This window comes from Pongo pygmaeus, chromosome 6, assembly GCF_028885625.2.
Source record: "Pongo pygmaeus isolate AG05252 chromosome 6, NHGRI_mPonPyg2-v2.0_pri, whole genome shotgun sequence".
Classification (NCBI taxonomy): Eukaryota; Metazoa; Chordata; class Mammalia; order Primates; family Hominidae; genus Pongo; species Pongo pygmaeus.
This window is the reverse complement of record NC_072379.2, coordinates 20,257,803-20,273,975: the sequence shown is the minus strand read 5'-3', so window position 1 is coordinate 20,273,975 and position 16,173 is coordinate 20,257,803. Positions and strand designations below refer to the sequence as shown.

Below are 16,173 nucleotides of genomic sequence, written 5' to 3'. Positions count from 1 at the left end.
TGATTCTCTTAGGTTTCCAAGGAGCCAGTCATATTATTTACAATTAATTATTTTTTGTATATTCTCCAGTAATTCTTATCCTGGCCTTGTTGCTTTGATTATAACTTGTAGAAAAGTATTTTTTAAGAAAGAATAGAAATTCTTCTGTTAGTCCAACTAAATAGAAATGCATTTATTTATTTATTTATTTATTTATTTATTTATTTATTTATTTATTTATTTGAGACAGAGTCTCACTCTGTTGCCCAGGCTGGAGTGCAGTGGCACAATCTTGGCTCATTGCAACCTCTGCCTCCCGGGTTGAAGCAATTCTCTTGCCTCAGCCTCCCAAGTAGCTGGGATTACAGGCGCCTGCCACCATGCCCGGCTAATTTTTGTATTTTTTAGTGGAGACGGGGTTTCGCCACGTTGGCCAGGCTGGCCTCGAACTCCTGACCTCAAGTGAGCCACCCACCTCAGCCTCCCAAAGTGCTGGGATTACAGGCGTGAGCCACCGCATCTGGCCCCTCTATTTTTTTAGCCAGTAAGAATAGTGTTGACTATTGACTGGAGAATGTTGTGAATTTTTTTTTTTAATATTAAGGATGTGTTTAATTAACTGAATTTACCAAATGGCGTTTGATTTGCTCATTCTGTTTTGTTTTAAAAGCAGGGATGGCTTTTAAACTATATCAAATACCTTTGGGTATCTATGAAGATGATCGTGTGGTTTTTCTGTGTTGAATTACTAGTATAATGAATTGTATTACTGTATAGCCTAATACTGAATTGTTTTTGCATTCCCGGAATTTTTAACAAAATGCTGAATTTTACTTGCTAAAATTTCTATAAGATTTTTACATATATAAGTATGAGTGAGATTGGTCTGCAGTTTTCTACTATTTTTGTTAGCTTTTGGCGTTGGAAGAATTATGAGTATGTAAAGGGAATCTGGTAGATTTCTGAATTATAAGCATATAAAGGGAATCTGGAAGATTTCTGTCTTTCCTTGCATGATATACTGCATTTTAGAAGGAACTTTTGAGTACACATGAGTAAATATGCTTGGAAAACATTAATTTCTGGTGTGGCTGCCTAATATTCCTTATTAACGATATCTTAGTTTTCTTCAATGAAGATGTCCAGTGTTTCTTCTTTTTTATTAATGTTGGAAGTTATCAAACATAGACTAAAGTAATAAGATTGGTATCATTTTGTGCATCCCTTTTACTTTACTTTGTATTTTTTTTCTTGAGTATTTTGAGCATTGCTACTTAAGGTGTGGTTTGAGGGCTGGCAGCCTGAGTGTTACCTGGGCATTTGCTACAGATGCATGTAGTCATGTACATGGAACCACATACATCCCATCACCTTTGCCATAGTCTGTTGGTTATAGGCAAGTCACAGGTCCTATACCTACTCAAGGGGTGGGTCTCACTTTAGATTTTAAGCCATTCTTCTTCTTATTTTTATTTATTTATTTATTTATTTATTTTGAGACAGAGTCTTGCTCTGTCTCAATGCAGTGCCGTGATCTCAGCTCACTGCAACCTCCACCTCCCAGGTTCAATCGATTCTCCTGCCTCAGCCTCCTGAGTAGCTGGGATTACAGGTGCACGCCGCCACGCCTGGCTCATTTTTGTATTTTTAGTAGAGATGGGGTGTCACCATGTTGGCCAGGCTGGTCTCAAACTCCTTACCTCAGGTGATCCCCCCGCCTTGGCCTCCCAAAGTGCTGAGATTACAGGCGTGAGCCACCACGCCCAACCTTAAGCCATTATTAATAATGTTGTCCTGAGATTTTTTAAATTTTTAATCATTTGTTTTGGGTTCTAAAAGGGAGCTACAAAGTCAGAGTGTAAGCTTTTTAAAGGCTTTAATGCCTATTGTCTAATTACATTTTCAGAAATCTAGCTTGGCTCAGTGGTGTGCGCCTATAATCCCAGCCCTTTGGAAGCCTCAGGCATGAGGGTCACTTAAGGCCGAGAGTTCGAGACCAGCCTGGATAACATAGCAAGGACCCCATCTCTAAAAAAATTTTTGAACTTAGCCAGGCATGATGACGTGTGCCTGTAGTCCCAGCTACTTGGGAAGCTGAGGCAGGAGGATCACTTGAGTCCAGGAGATTGAGACTGTGGTGAGTTATGATTGTACCACTGCACTCCAGCCTGGACAACAGGTCGAGACCCTGTCTCTAAAAAAATAAAGAAGAAAAGAAAGAAAGCCAGTTCCTCTTGTGGTTATATGGCACACAAATAGCAACATTGACAATCCATCCATGTGCCTTTTCTGCCAGCAAGAAATGCCAAGAGATCATTAAATAATGAGGGAGTAGGAAAGAAGACAGGACTTACTAACAATTCTTGTCACTAACAGCTTCGGTGATTATTACCTGAAAGCCTAGAGGGTATTTGAATTAATTTTTTATAGCCTAACACTGTTTGGTCAGTTTATCATTCCTTACTAAATGTAATTCAGTGTGTCTGTGTCAAGAAACCTTTGGGTGCCTGGCATAGTGTTAAATGTTGTGGGGCAGAGAAAAGAAATATCTCAGTATCTCATGTGCCTTCCATGAGGCATGTTAGAATCATAGTGTTTATTTTTGTTTCATCTTTCCTCAAAATATAGCTTCAGTTTACAAAAGTTCATGATGAGTTTTGCCTGCCCTGGGTTCTCTGGGTTGAAAAAGCTTGAGAAACCCTCTAGGTTAAGAGGTGACATCCACCAAGATAACAACGAAGTTGGCTTTTCCTTTGTTTTAGCAACAACGAACTGTCTACAGACTGACGCTCGTGAAAGCATGGAACGTGGACGAGCTCCAGGCCTACGCGCAGCTCGTGTCCCTGGGGAATCCTGACTTCATCGAAGTGAAGGTAAGCCCCTGCTGACAAAGAATCGTGGTGCTTTGTTGGCCATCGTGGAGTTAAAACCTTGTAAAACTCTAGAGGTCCCAGGAATTTTATTGATGTATTCATTTCGTGATCGATATTCATCAAGAACCTGGAATTGTTCTAGGCCTTGGGGATAATAGCAGTCAAGAAGACCAAGCTCTTGCTCTTATAAAGCTAGTATTTTAGTGGGAGGATGGACAGTCGACACAAAATGAGTCATTAAAAACCATGTAGTGACATGAATATGCTGAGAAATAAAATAGTGTGGTGGTGAGTAATTGGTTGGCTTTTACATAAACCTTTATTTCAGACATATACGGAAGTAGAGAGATTGGTCTAATGAACTCCCATCCACCTATCACTCACCTTCAAAAATGATCAACTCATGACCCAGAGTTGTTTCAATTATACCTTTACCCATTTTCTCTGCTCTTCGCCCAGATTATTTTAAAGCAAACCACCAAAATTATATCATTTACCCAGAATTATTTCAGCATATATTCCTAAAAGATATCTACTCTTATTTTATTTACTTTATTTCATATTTTATTTTATTTTAATTATTTTATTTTATTTATTTATTTATTTATTTTTATTTTTATTTTTTATTTTGTTTTATGACAAGGACTCGCCCTGTCACCCAGGTTGGAGTGCAGTGCTGTGATCGTAGCTTACTGCAGCCTCCAACTCTTGGGCTCCAGCAGTCCTCCTGCCTCAGCCTCCTGAGTAGCTGGGACTAGAGGTGCACGCCACTATGCCTGGCTATTTTTTGTAGAGAGAAGGTCTCACTGTTTTGCCCAGGCTGGTCTCAAACTCCTGGCCTCAAGCGACCCTCCTGCCTCGGCCTCTCAAAGTGCTGGGATCATAGGTGTGAGCCACTGTGCCCGGCTGATGTGTATTCTTTTGAAACAGTTATTCAGAGTGCTGGGCTCATACCTAAAAATTTTCAACTAAAAATTTTAATTTCCTCTTCCATGTGTTTTGTTTTTCCTCTTAGAAATCACTTTGCTGTAGAAAATGGATGATGCATCTTGGCTGATGCCCTATGTTTATATTTTAGGTTTTGTTGATTGCATGTTCCTGTGCATCCTGTGGATTGTGAGATCAAGAGAAGATTGATTAAATTCAGGGGTGCATGTGTGTGTGGGTTTGTTTGTATTTCAGGAATATTTCACTGGTGGTCTTGTATACTCCAGTCAGGAGTCACATAATGTCTGCTTGCCTCTCATATTTTTGCAAGTGTTTCTTTGGGATAGATTCCGATGAGTGTATTGCTGGGTCAAAGGGTAAATGCATATATTATTTTACTAGGTATGGTGGTTGACTATTTTAGGGAAGCTTTTCTGAGATGACATTTTATTTTATTTTATTTCATTATATTATATTTTATTGTTTTTTGAGATGAAGTCTCGCTCTGTCACCCAGGCTGGAGAACAGTGGCGTGATCTTGGCTCACTGAAACCTCCACCTCCTGGGTTCAAGCGCTTCTCCTCCCTCAGCCTCCCAAGTAGCTGGTGCTATAGCTGCCCACTACCGCACCTGGCTAATTTTTCTATTTTTAGTAGAGACGGGGTTTCACCCTGTTGGCCAGGCTGGTCTCGAACTCCTGACCTCGAGTGATCCACCCACCTCAGCCTCCCAAAGTGCTGAGATTACAGGGTTAGAGCTACTGCGCCGGGCCTGAGATGACATTTTAAAAACTGATACGTAAATAGTAAGCCGAAGCCAGGGGTAAGGGCGTTCCAGGCAGGCGGTACTAGTGCATGGAGGTCCTGTGCTATCCTAGTGGAGTGGCTGAGGTTGGCAGTGGCACAGGATGAATCAGAACAGTGGGCTGGGGCAGCTTTTATGAGGCCTTTCAAGCAAAGATAAGGGGATTGGATTTTAAACTAAGTTTGATGGTAATCTTTTTAAATATAGGTGCACTAGGAAAGGACGTTGAAGCTGGGGAGAGATGCAATCTGATTTGTGATTTTAAAAGATCACCCCACTGCTGCAGCATGGCTTGGTTATAGAGGGCAGTAGAGTAGGCACAACAGTCACAAAGTGAGTGGTTAGTCCAAGCAAGAGACGGTTTGGGGAAGGTCAGTGGGACTAGGGCTGGAGAGCAGTGGGTGCATTTAGGATTCATTTTGGAAGTAGAACCAATAAAACATTTTGCTACATTATAGGTACGGGCTGAAAGAAAAAAGAATCAAGAATAGCACCTGGATTTTTGGCTTAAGCCATTGCGTGGATGGCGAAACTGTTTGCTGAGATACAGGAAACCAGGAGGGAAAAGGGGACATATTTGGGGAGAAATTTTGAGCTCCCTGTTGGCCACATTAAATTTGAGATATCTTTTAAATATCCAAGTAGAAGTTTAAATAGATCATAGGTTTTATAAGCTCAAAGTTTCAGGAATAAGATAGGGCTAGAAATAATGATTGGAAGTAATGGCTTTTTTGGGCAACTAAGAGTCCACAAGACAAGAGAAGTGATGAGAAAATGTACCCTGTCTGGGAAAACCAACTCTGCTCATTTCCGTTTATGGCTTTGAAACTGAACCCTCTCTGTGTCATATCAGAGGTTTTACAGCTGTCTTTTGGTGAGTTTAGCTTTTGGTGTTACTCTAGAGGGGTGGGGAGGTGGGAACAGATGAAATACTGCTGTCTGAGTACATAACATTTTATCTCTGGTCAGGCTGAAGACACTCTTAAAATTGCACTTAATTTCAAAAGGCTACTCTTGGCAGGAGCTCTAATGATGCAAAGATACAAACTGCAGCTGAAAATATATGTATCAGCTTAAGCAAACCTTGCCAACATCAGAGATTAGTGGTGTTTTAATTTATGATTTAGCTATTAAAGAATGCTGCCTCAAATTATGTTGCAGTAAAACCTCTATTATAATAAAGCAGCTTGGCTGGATCTCCCCTTTTTTCATTTCCTTCCTTTCTTCCTCCCCGCCCCACCTCTCCCCCCTCCTTTCTTACTTTCGCAGTCATGTTTTTCTGTAAAGAATAGGTATTTTAAATCTGAAAAAAATCAGTCAACATTATTTTTTAAAGAAAGACAGCTACTTGGTAAATAGTGTAATTCTCTGATGGGTATTATTTGGTTCACCAAACTATGAACATCACTAGGAAATAGATAAAGCCTTCTGTCTATAGCTGAGATGTTTTGTTTTGTTTTGTTTTGTTTTTCTGAGACAGTCTTGCTCGGTTGCTCAGACTGGAGTGCAGTGGTGCAATCATGGCTCGCAGCAGCCTCCAGCTCCTGGGCTCAAGCGATCCTCCCACCTCAGCCTCCCAAGTAGCTAGCTGGACGACAGACGCACACCACCACACCTGGCTAATTTAAAACATTTTTGTATTTATAGAAATGGGGTCTCACTATGTTGCCTAGGCTGGTCTTGAACTCCTGGCCTCAAGCAGTCCTCCTACATTAGCCTCCCAAAGTGCTGGGATTACAGACATGAGCCACTGCACCCAGCCTAGCTAAGATGCTATTAACAACAAAGTTTTCTTTCAAAATTTCCATTTTACTATTTTGTCCTTGCATTCAACAATATTTTTGAGCTCTCTCCATGTGATAGGCCTTGTTAAAGCTCTGGAGATGAAAAATTTTATATGAATGTGCTATTTGGGAAATGAACGTTTTATTGAAAATAGGCAAAAATCTATAAAAGTAAAATGACCTACTCTGAGAGATTTTATAATTGAAAACTCTTGGAGAAATGTATAACCACAATTAAATTTTTTTTTTTTTTTTGAGACAGGGTCTTACTCTGTCTCCCAGGCTGGAGTGCAGTGGCACAATCTCGGTTCACTGCAACCTCTGCCTCCCGGGTTCAAGCAATTCTTATGCCTCCGCCACCCAAATAGCTGGGATTACAGGTGTACACCACCACACTTGGCCAATTTTTGTACTTTTTATAGAGACACGGTCTTGCCATGTTGCCCAGGCTGGTCTTGAACTCCTGAGCTCAGGTGATCCACCCGCCTTGGCCTCCCAAAGTGTTGGGATTACAGGCGTGAGCCACCGTGCCTGGCTTAAAATAAATATTTCGATGATAAAATATAATGCAATAAATAACAGTTCATGTTACATCAGAGGGAGGCACATTCAGTCATGTCACATCTTTCATAAAAGACCCCAGGGAGAAATGTCCTGCAATGAATGTCAAATGCCTGGTCATTGGAGGTTAGTCTCATGCTTTGTTAACTTACCTGTCATTTGTCCAGCAAGTTAATGAGATTCTTCCTTTGATGCTGTAGTCGCAAAAGGGATCTTTACAGAATATAGCATACTGCTACTAAGAGGCAAAACAAATTCTAGAATAATATTTATTATGCAATTCCATTTTTTAATTTAAATTTTCATTTTAAATCCTTGATTACATTTTCAATGTTGTATGTTCAGATGTATTTATGTAAGAAAAGTATGGAAGGATATCTGTCAGATTGTTAACAGTGACCTATTTGGGAGAAGGGGAGGGAAAGGTTTATTAATTTTACTTTTTGTAATTATGTATTGTGTGGATTATTACAATGAGCATGCATTGGTTTGTAATTCAAAAGACAAATGAAATCAGCAAATGGAGAAGGCATGCTTTTCCTGTTCAATAGGATTAAACTGCAGAATGTCTGAAAATACATCTTTTTGTTGTTGTTGTCTTATTAATTAAAGTTAACAATTTCTAAAATAGAGGAGTTTTTAAAATCATTGGCTGGGCCTGGTGGCTCATGCCTGTAATCCCAGCACTTTGGGAGGCCGAGTCAGGCAGATCACTTGAGGTCAGGAGTTCGAGACCAGCCTGGCCACATGGTGAAACCCTGTCTCTACTAAAAATACAAAAATTAGCTGGGCGTGGTGGCAGGTGCCTATAATCCCAGCTACTCGGCAGGCTGAGGCAGGAGAATCACTTGAACCCAGCAGGCAGAGGCTCCAGTGAGCTGAGATCGTGCCACTGTACTCCAGCCTGGTCAAAAGAGCAAGACTCTGTCTCAAAAAAAATTAATAAATAACAACAACAATAATAATAATAAGACCTCTCCATAAAACATTTGATAAGAACTAGCAATATGTTAGGCTATAACCTCAAACCTCTCTAAGGATTAACACTTAGAAGTGAATCTGTTATGAAAACCATATGTTTGGGAAGGTACATATCTGTCAGGGCTGTAAGGGAGACACTCTTGGAGCTAGAAGAAAAGAGACCATTCTGGAAGTACTCCATGGTCCTAGTAGACAGGACTCGGGTTTAAAGGACAGAAGAGTAGGCCCTTTCACCTTCAATGAAAGGATGGATTAGGGAAAAACTTACCCACGGACACAGTAACACTTGGAAGGCTTGTTCCGTACCTGTGCGCTTGGTAAAAAGGAAAAGTCTCTCCAGGGCCTTACCCTCAAATGGCCTTGGAATTCAAATTTAGTATTATGGTACCTCAAGGTCATATAAATGCCCCCAAGATGTGAAATCAATAATACAAATTGGCCCTAGATTCACAGATATGCCTGGAGCTCCCTGCAGATGCAGACACAATGCTGTTCATACCCTTTGTATTTCAATTGAGTTGCTTATCTTTTTGTTATTAAGTTCTTTGACTTTAAAATGGAAACACACACGTATGCGTATGTGTGTGCATTCGGAGTACTGTACTGAATTGTTGACAAATTTCTAAATCCAGTTTGAGGAAGGTTTCTAACATGTATGTATCACCCCGTTCAACTTCTTGTTCTCATTTTGCTTGTAGCACTAACCTAATTGGATTTAGGAAACTCTGCCTTCCTTTTTCTACCTACCCTGTGTGCAGTTTCTCTTCTGTGAGTCAAAGGAAAAGTCACCTGAACTTTGGTCTTAGAGGTGGTAGCGTGAACAACCCTTGGGTCAGGAAGGGCGACTGTAAATGTGGGAGTGGCGTCATGGCCAGGCATGCCCTCGGCATCTTTTCTCCCTGACGTGTGTGAGTGTGTGGTGTGTTTATGTGTGTGGTGTGTGTGCATGTGTGCGGTGTGTGTTGTGCATGTGTGTTTTGTGTGTGTGCATGTGTGTGGTGTGTGTGCACTTGTGTGTGATGTATGTGTGTTTGTGTTCATGTGTGTGTTGTGTGCATGCGTGTGTGGTATGTGTATGTGTGTTGTGTGTGTTTGTGTGTGTCTGCGTGTGCATGTGTGCGTGTCAGATCTGGGGTCTCCCATAGTCTGCGCTTACTAGAGTCCCATGTGGGGCGAGAGGCAGTGCCCAGTTTTGATACCTATCTAAAACGTGCCAATGTAGCCTAGGACAGGTTATTCATCCTCCTTGAGCCTAAATTCTGTCAATATTAAAATTAGAATAAGAATATCTCTTTAATAAGTTTGTTTTGAGAATTCAATGGGGTAATGTATGCCCAGATTCAGTAAGTTTTTAGATCACTTTCCATTAAGCACATTTATTTAAATGAAATCAATAGAGGCTATTGCTTTATCATATCGATTTCCTCTTTTCTTTCTTTACCAGTCTTGTAAAATATTTTTCTGCTATATTCCTTGTAAATTAGCATGTATTTTAGCTTCATTAGGCTTAAAGAGGCCTTTATTTGCTAGCCTAAGAATCTTCCTTGTCATTATTTGCTTGCTTGCTTGTGAAAAGGTTTCATGTTACAACCATCTGTCTTGCTGAAAATTTTTGTAACACAATCCATTTGTAAATGAAATACTGTCTGTGTGTTCTCTGCCTAGCTTTACACCTTGAGAATAGGACGTGCTCAGTAATTATTTGTTGTCAAATGATTTAAAACTACTTATTGTTGACTAGCTGTGTGTAGTGCTCAATCCTTGCAGAATGCACCCTGCAAATGATTGTCTTAGCATAGCCTCACTCTCTCCCACAAAGGTGAGGAATACTGTCAGTTTTTCTTGTACGTAGCAGTCCCTAACCAGCGTTTATCAGCTGGTTCATAACTGTTACAGAGTAGAAAACTCCTGAGTCATGTGAATGAAATTTTGTATTAGATTAGAGAAGAGTTGTGGAGTTTAATGTCATAGGAGAATGTCTGACTTGATTTTTCGTTCATTTAGCATAGATGGATTTGGGGTGCCAAGAAGAGCAAGGCACAGCCCCTGCCCTCAAAGGGCTCAGAGTTTTGACACTTCTTTATACCAGTTACCTGGTAACAGATAACTGCACAGGATGTGATAAGATCAGGGTCAGATAGCGTAGAGGTTCCTGAATGGAGGTTAAAGAAATGATGGGTCGGTTTAGCCAGGTGCAGACAGGATGCTGAGTGGGCAGTCCAGCTCTAGAGTTACTTGTGCATATGGCCAAAGACGGGGGCTTCAATGGCTGATGGTCCATTGTTAGCGCAAGTTACAGAGGCAGGTGAGGAAGGCCTCATGCCGTGGTGAGAAGCTTGGGTTGGTTTAAAGGGGAGTTATTGAAGCATTTTTAGGATAAAGGAATGAAGTATTTGGGGTATATTGTGGGGAAAAAAAATCATAAAGTCATTATTTCTTTTCTCATCAAACTATAGGGGACAAAAACAGTATTAGGAGTCTTTTGACACCCAGTTGGTTTAATTAGAATATCAAATAGTCAAACCAGCAAAATACTGCTCTTCCCACAGACCATGAATCCCAAGGCAAACTCTCCAAGCAGCCAGTGAGGAAGACTTTATGGCCCCGTCTTAGTCTGTTTGCATCACTATAAAGGAATACCTGAGGCTGTGTAATTTATAAAGAAAGGAGGTTTATTTGGCTCATGGTTCTGCAGGCTCTACAAGAAGCATGGTGCCAACAGCTGCTTGTGGTAAGGGCCACAGGCTGCTTTCAATCATGGCAGAAGGCAGAGAAAGAGAGAGAGACATACGGACGGACAGAGAGTCAGACAGATGGACACTGCCCTTGTGACCCAAACACCTCCCATTGGGCTCCACCCCCAACACTGGGGATCACATTTCAGCATGAGGTTTGAAGGCTCAGCTAGCCACAGTAGAGCAGCCCCTATCTCCTAGGGCAGTGGGGTGGGTCCAAAAGCCACCAGGTTATAGAAGTGTGGGTTATGCTTTTCACTGCAAACTCAAAGATGCATGAATGATCCTGTTCTTCACGAACATTCTTGGGGTCTGCTTGTCACTCCTCAGCCTGCAGATTCTGGTGTGAGTGACTTGGCTTTTCCATCGCCACGCTGTACCCATCTATTTTCTTCAGACTGTTCTTTATTCAGAGTTTTGGGTGAAGAACTTGCTGCTTCTGATAAATGGAGTTGGGGGTGAGGGTGAGGGTGAGGGTGAGAGTGGATGAGAAGGTGGAAGACAGCTGTGATATGAAGGGAAAGTTTTTTCGATAATTCTGTGCACAGGAATAAAGTCAGGGCAAGCCATCAGTAGGCTAGAGGGTAGGATGAAGTGGGGCAGTCGCAGCAGAGAGAAAACCAGACAGAGCCATTGGGCACCTGAATGAGAGCTCGGGGTCACTGAGGTGACCCCCAGTCTAAGTCACCAAGACCGTTTTCTGCCCAGAGCATTTCTGTCATGGTGCAGGCTCTGGCTCTGCGGTTGACTCAGGAAGTTAGCCAGGACTGCTTCCCTCAGAGGGTTTTGTTGTTGTTGTTTGGTTTTTGTTTTGTTTTGTTTTGAGACAGAGTCTCGCTCTGTTGCCCAGGCTGGAGTGGAGAGGCGCGATCTCAGCTCGCTGCAATCTCCGCCTACCAGGTTCGAGCGATTCTCCTGCCTCAGCCTCCCAAGTAGCTGGGATTACAGGTGGGCACCACCATGCCCAGCCAATTTTTGTATTTTTAATAGAGACAGGGTTTCACCATGTCGGCAAGGCTGGTCTCGAATTCCTGACCTCAAGTGATCTGCCCGCCTCAGCCTCCCAAAGAGCTGGGATTACAGGCATGAGCCACCGTGCTTCGCCTCCTCAAAGGGTTTTATCTGGCAAAAATGAGAACTTTTATGTGAAAATACCATAAAGCGTCATAGAGTCGTAAGGAATGGTGGTCATGATAATGAACCGCAGCAGGCATTCTCTCATTCCATTCCCAAACTAAATCTCCCCTCAGTGTTTCATGGCTATTTTTGCTGAGTTATAAAATATTAAAATATTTTCAAAAGCTGTTCTCGCGAAGACAAGATCTTATCTAGCAACTCTGATTCAGTGAACTAACTTTTGAAATATTAAAAAGGAAGTCCTTTGAAGTAGCTACTGCATACATGGTTGTTTGTGTAATCCACACATAAGCAGCATTTAAATTGAGGTAGAGTACACTTTTATGACTAATGCTTATCAATAAATCATTTTCATGTTTTTTATACACTTGGTAAGGCTAGCAGTTTTTCAGCCATGCTTTCGTAATGATTTCTTGAACCATATCATTATTTGCCTTTTTTATTCACCTTAAGCTCTGTTACTGAGCAAAAGGGGCTCACTGCCTGATGCTCTGGAAGCCAATACTAATTGACATAGGGTTTTTGAGGGGGGAAAAAGAAAGCTTTTTTATTGCAAGTCAACTAATAAAGAGACACTAAGTCCAGCTCAAATTTGTCTTCCTGTGCAGGCTTTAAGGCAGTGATTTTATTAGGGGTTGGATTCTCAGATTAGTAAGTGATTGGTGGAAGGAAAGGGGAGATCTGGAAAGTCCTCAGACACGCACAGTTGTCTGTTTCATCATGCTTGCTCGTGGATTGCATATGCAAATTCGGGGGAGTTAGTATGAAATGTGGTGGAAATTCGGGCTGTGACGTCAGCAAGCTCTTTCTACTCAGACTCCATTGGCCATGTTGGTTCCAACCAATTTCAGCCAGTTTTTTTAATCTCACAAGCAGAGGGAGTTTCAGCGTTTTAGCACGTTGTTTATTTTCTTATACTGCCATCCTGCAAACAAAGATTTCTGTTAGTCATTGGTTTCTTTAACTCTGTAGGGCACAGTTTCAGCTCCAACTCCATTTAATGAATTCTCTAAATCACTGGGCAAACTGAGAAGCTTCTCTTGTTTATTGTAATTAAGCTGGGTGGCTGTGGTTTATATTCCACAAAGGCCATCACAGTTTAGTGCACCAGTAATCTTTTTGAACAGCTGTCTTGAGTCGAGTGTTTGGCAAAGCTCATGTGAGTCTTCATCCAAGTCCCAGCTCTGTCGTCAGGGTCAGGGTCACTCTGCTCATTTGTTGGTTTTTAAAAATTAAGTGTCGGCCAGGCATGTTGGCTCACACCTGTAATCCCAGCACGTGGGAGGCCGAGATGGGCAGATCATTTGAGGTTAGGAGTTCAAGACCAGCCTGGCCAACATGACGAAACTCCATCTCTACTAAAAATACAAAAATTAGCTGGGCGTGGTGGCTTGTGCCTGTATTCCCAGCTACTTGGGAGGCTGAGGCAGGAGAATTGCTTCAACCCAGGAGGCGGAGGCTGCAGTGAGCTGAGATCATGCCACTGCACTCCAGCCTGGGCAACAAGAATGAGACTCTGTCTCAAAAAAAAAAAAAAAAAAAAAAAAAAAAAAAATTCAGTGTCATTCTGCATTCTCCAATTTGTCTGTGGTGTGTGTGTGTCCTGTCTTTATATGTATTTGTGTGTGTGTGTGTGTGTGTGTGCGTGAGTGAATGTGTATGAGGGGTGCACATGCTTTTCTCAACTTAGCGGAATCATTTCGGGAATTTTCTCAACAAATTGTTGAGAAAAGTTTGATTTGTGGGTATTTGAAGAGCCCACAGAGTTAAGATTTATTTCAAGAAATAAGATAAATCTTTTATTATTATAAAATTAATCATTTTACCATTATGTAATTTACCAAATAGAGAACTTAGCTATGAAATTCTGGGGTCTTGTATGCCTGGGCTATTAGGTAGAGTCCAAAAGAGTTAGATAATTCATCTTTCTGCAGTTGTACTTAAGAATTTGTATGTTGGTGAAATACATGTGTATATGTAGTTGTATGTAAAGGTATATAGGTATATGCACAAATATATTTCCCTTTGGGCATGATTGTTTAAATGCACATTCAAAGTGCATTACAAAATGAACTCCTTAAAGAATAATTTTAGGCCAGGTGTAGTGGCTCACACCTGTGATCCCAGCACTTTGGGAGGCCGGGGCAGGTAGATTGCTTGAGGCCAGGAATTCAAGACCAGCCTGGTCAACATGGCGAAACCCCATCTCTACTAAAAATACAAAAATTGGCAGGCATGGTGGCAGGTGCCTGTAATCCCAGCTACTCGGAAGGCTGAGGCACGAGACTCTATTGAACCAGGAAGTGGAGGTTGTGGTGAGCCGTGATTGCGCCACTGCACTCCAGCCTGGGCGACAGAGCAAGACTCTGTCTCAAAAATAATAATAATTATTATTATTTTAAAGGGATCCTTATCTGACACTTTAAGGAAAAAGTTTGCCAGTTTCAATCTCAATTATACTAGAAAATGGAAGCTCAGCTTATTTTCCCAGTGAATCAATTACTTGGTCAGTGAATTTTTATGAGTGTCCACTATGCCCCCATTATTGTTCTAAGGGGTGATGACCCCTTCAGAATTCCTCATTTATAGTGCACAGATGAATCTGAATCAAAAGACATGCTATTGATTCAAATACATTATTGTGACCAGACAGCATAGATTGTGACAACGGTAGAAAGCGCAGGTACTTAAGCCCCAGCAATGTCATAGAGTAGCAAGAGCATCATCCTGCTGTCTTTGTCAGTAGCTACTTGTATGGTCTCCTAGGCAGATTTTATCATCTCTATATTCACTTCCTTCACTGTAAAATACAGACTGGATTGCATTGGATGACCTCAAGAAGGCTTTCCGGCTCTGAAAGTCTTCTTCCATAACATGCAGGTAGGTCTGTAGTCATCTCTGATGGTTATACTGTTTCCACAGGGTGTTACCTACTGCGGAGAAAGTTCAGCAAGCAGTCTTACCATGGCCCACGTGCCTTGGCATGAGGAAGTGGTACAGTTTGTCTGCGAGTTGGTGGATCTGATTCCCGACTATGAAATTGCATGTGAACACGAACACTCTAATTGCCTCCTGATAGCACACAAAAAGGTAAGAATAACTCAAACATGGATTCTTCGGTCCCCTGACCCTGCTGTTCTTTCCTTCCCTTCTCTCTTTGTTTTCCTCTTACATTGTTATAGGGATTATCTGTTTGTTCACTACCTTTCCCAAAACAAAAATAAGAAAGCACTAAATTCTGTCTGCTGGGCTCATAAACTCTTTTCTGTGTGAAATTGCTTCTTGTTTAGCCCTCCTCTGGACATCTTGAAGTACTTTCTGGTTTGCAGTTTTTAGAAGGTGCATGCTAACGAAACAAAAGCAGAATACCCTTGTAATAACCTCTAGTCCTTTCCTGGAATGACAGGAAAAAGTTAAAATAGTAAATAGTCCCCATATGAGTTTCTAGCTGTCAGAAGCAATATTGAGGTATCTATCAAATTTTAGGTTGCTTGAATCTTGGCATCTGGAGAATTTTGTTTGGGATTTTAGTTTATAACACTATTTGCATTTTTCCCCTTTAGTCCTTTTATTAGTTAGAACAAGTACATGAATCTATTACCTTTCTTAAGTAAATAACTCCTAGCAAAGGAAAAATCCAGTTCTTGATAGAGGTGGGCCACTAAAATAATTTGTTAATTTTCTGGAGAAGTTCTGGAAAATTTCTTAGTCTTTATTTCTTTAAATACTTACTCTTTCTCATTATATTTTCTCCTCTAGGACTCCAATTAAACATATGTTAGATGTCATTATATTTATTTTTTTATATCTCTTGTCTTCTCATTTGTATTTTTTGTGCTTTTGTCTCTCCATCTCTCCATAGTTTCATTTTGGGTAGTTTCTATTGATTCATCTTCCAGTTCACTAAGTCTTGCTTCAGCTGTGTCTCCTATGCTATTGAATTCAACCATTAATTTCTTAATTTTATATTTTATGTTTTTTAATTGTATAATTTCTGCTTGGTTTATTTCAAAAATGCTATTTTGTATAATTTCTATTTCCCTGCTGAAGTTTTCAAGCTTGGGTTTTATCCTCTTGAGTACTGGAAGTGAGTTGTTTTATGGTTTGTATCTGATAATTCCAATGTCTAAAGTTCCTGTGGGCGTGTGTCTGTTGTCTGTCATTTCTGCAGGTTCTCATTCATGTTGCCTTGTCTTCTCCGGTGCCTTGTTACCTGTGATTACGTTCTGTACATTGCATTTAGAAGATTATTTCTAGAAATCAAATCAAGCCTAGGATCAGAAGATCTCTTCTCAGGTGTTTTAGATATGTGATTTAACCCTCTCACTTTTTCCATATGGAAACTGGGGTCTGAACGGTAAAGAGACTGGCTTAAATGGCTGTGTCAAACTG

At 40.9% G+C, this 16,173-nt stretch overlaps 1 protein-coding gene across 6 annotated transcripts in view; it reads left to right on the top strand.

Moving 5' to 3' along the window:
- Positions 1–16,173, top strand: part of LOC129040477 (S-adenosyl-L-methionine-dependent tRNA 4-demethylwyosine synthase TYW1) — a 268,106-nt gene that overhangs the window by 209,614 nt on the left and 42,319 nt on the right. For 5 of the 6 annotated variants that reach the window (XM_054495067.2, XM_063668309.1, XM_063668315.1 and 2 more), the window contains 2 exons: positions 2,742–2,852; positions 14,704–14,871. In XM_054495067.2, coding sequence (XP_054351042.1) covers positions 2,742–2,852; positions 14,704–14,871 — 279 coding nt within the window. Of the gene's footprint in view, positions 1–2,741; positions 2,854–14,703; positions 14,872–16,173 lie in introns of those variants that run through there. The other variant, XR_010127062.1, reaches the window with a different exon arrangement.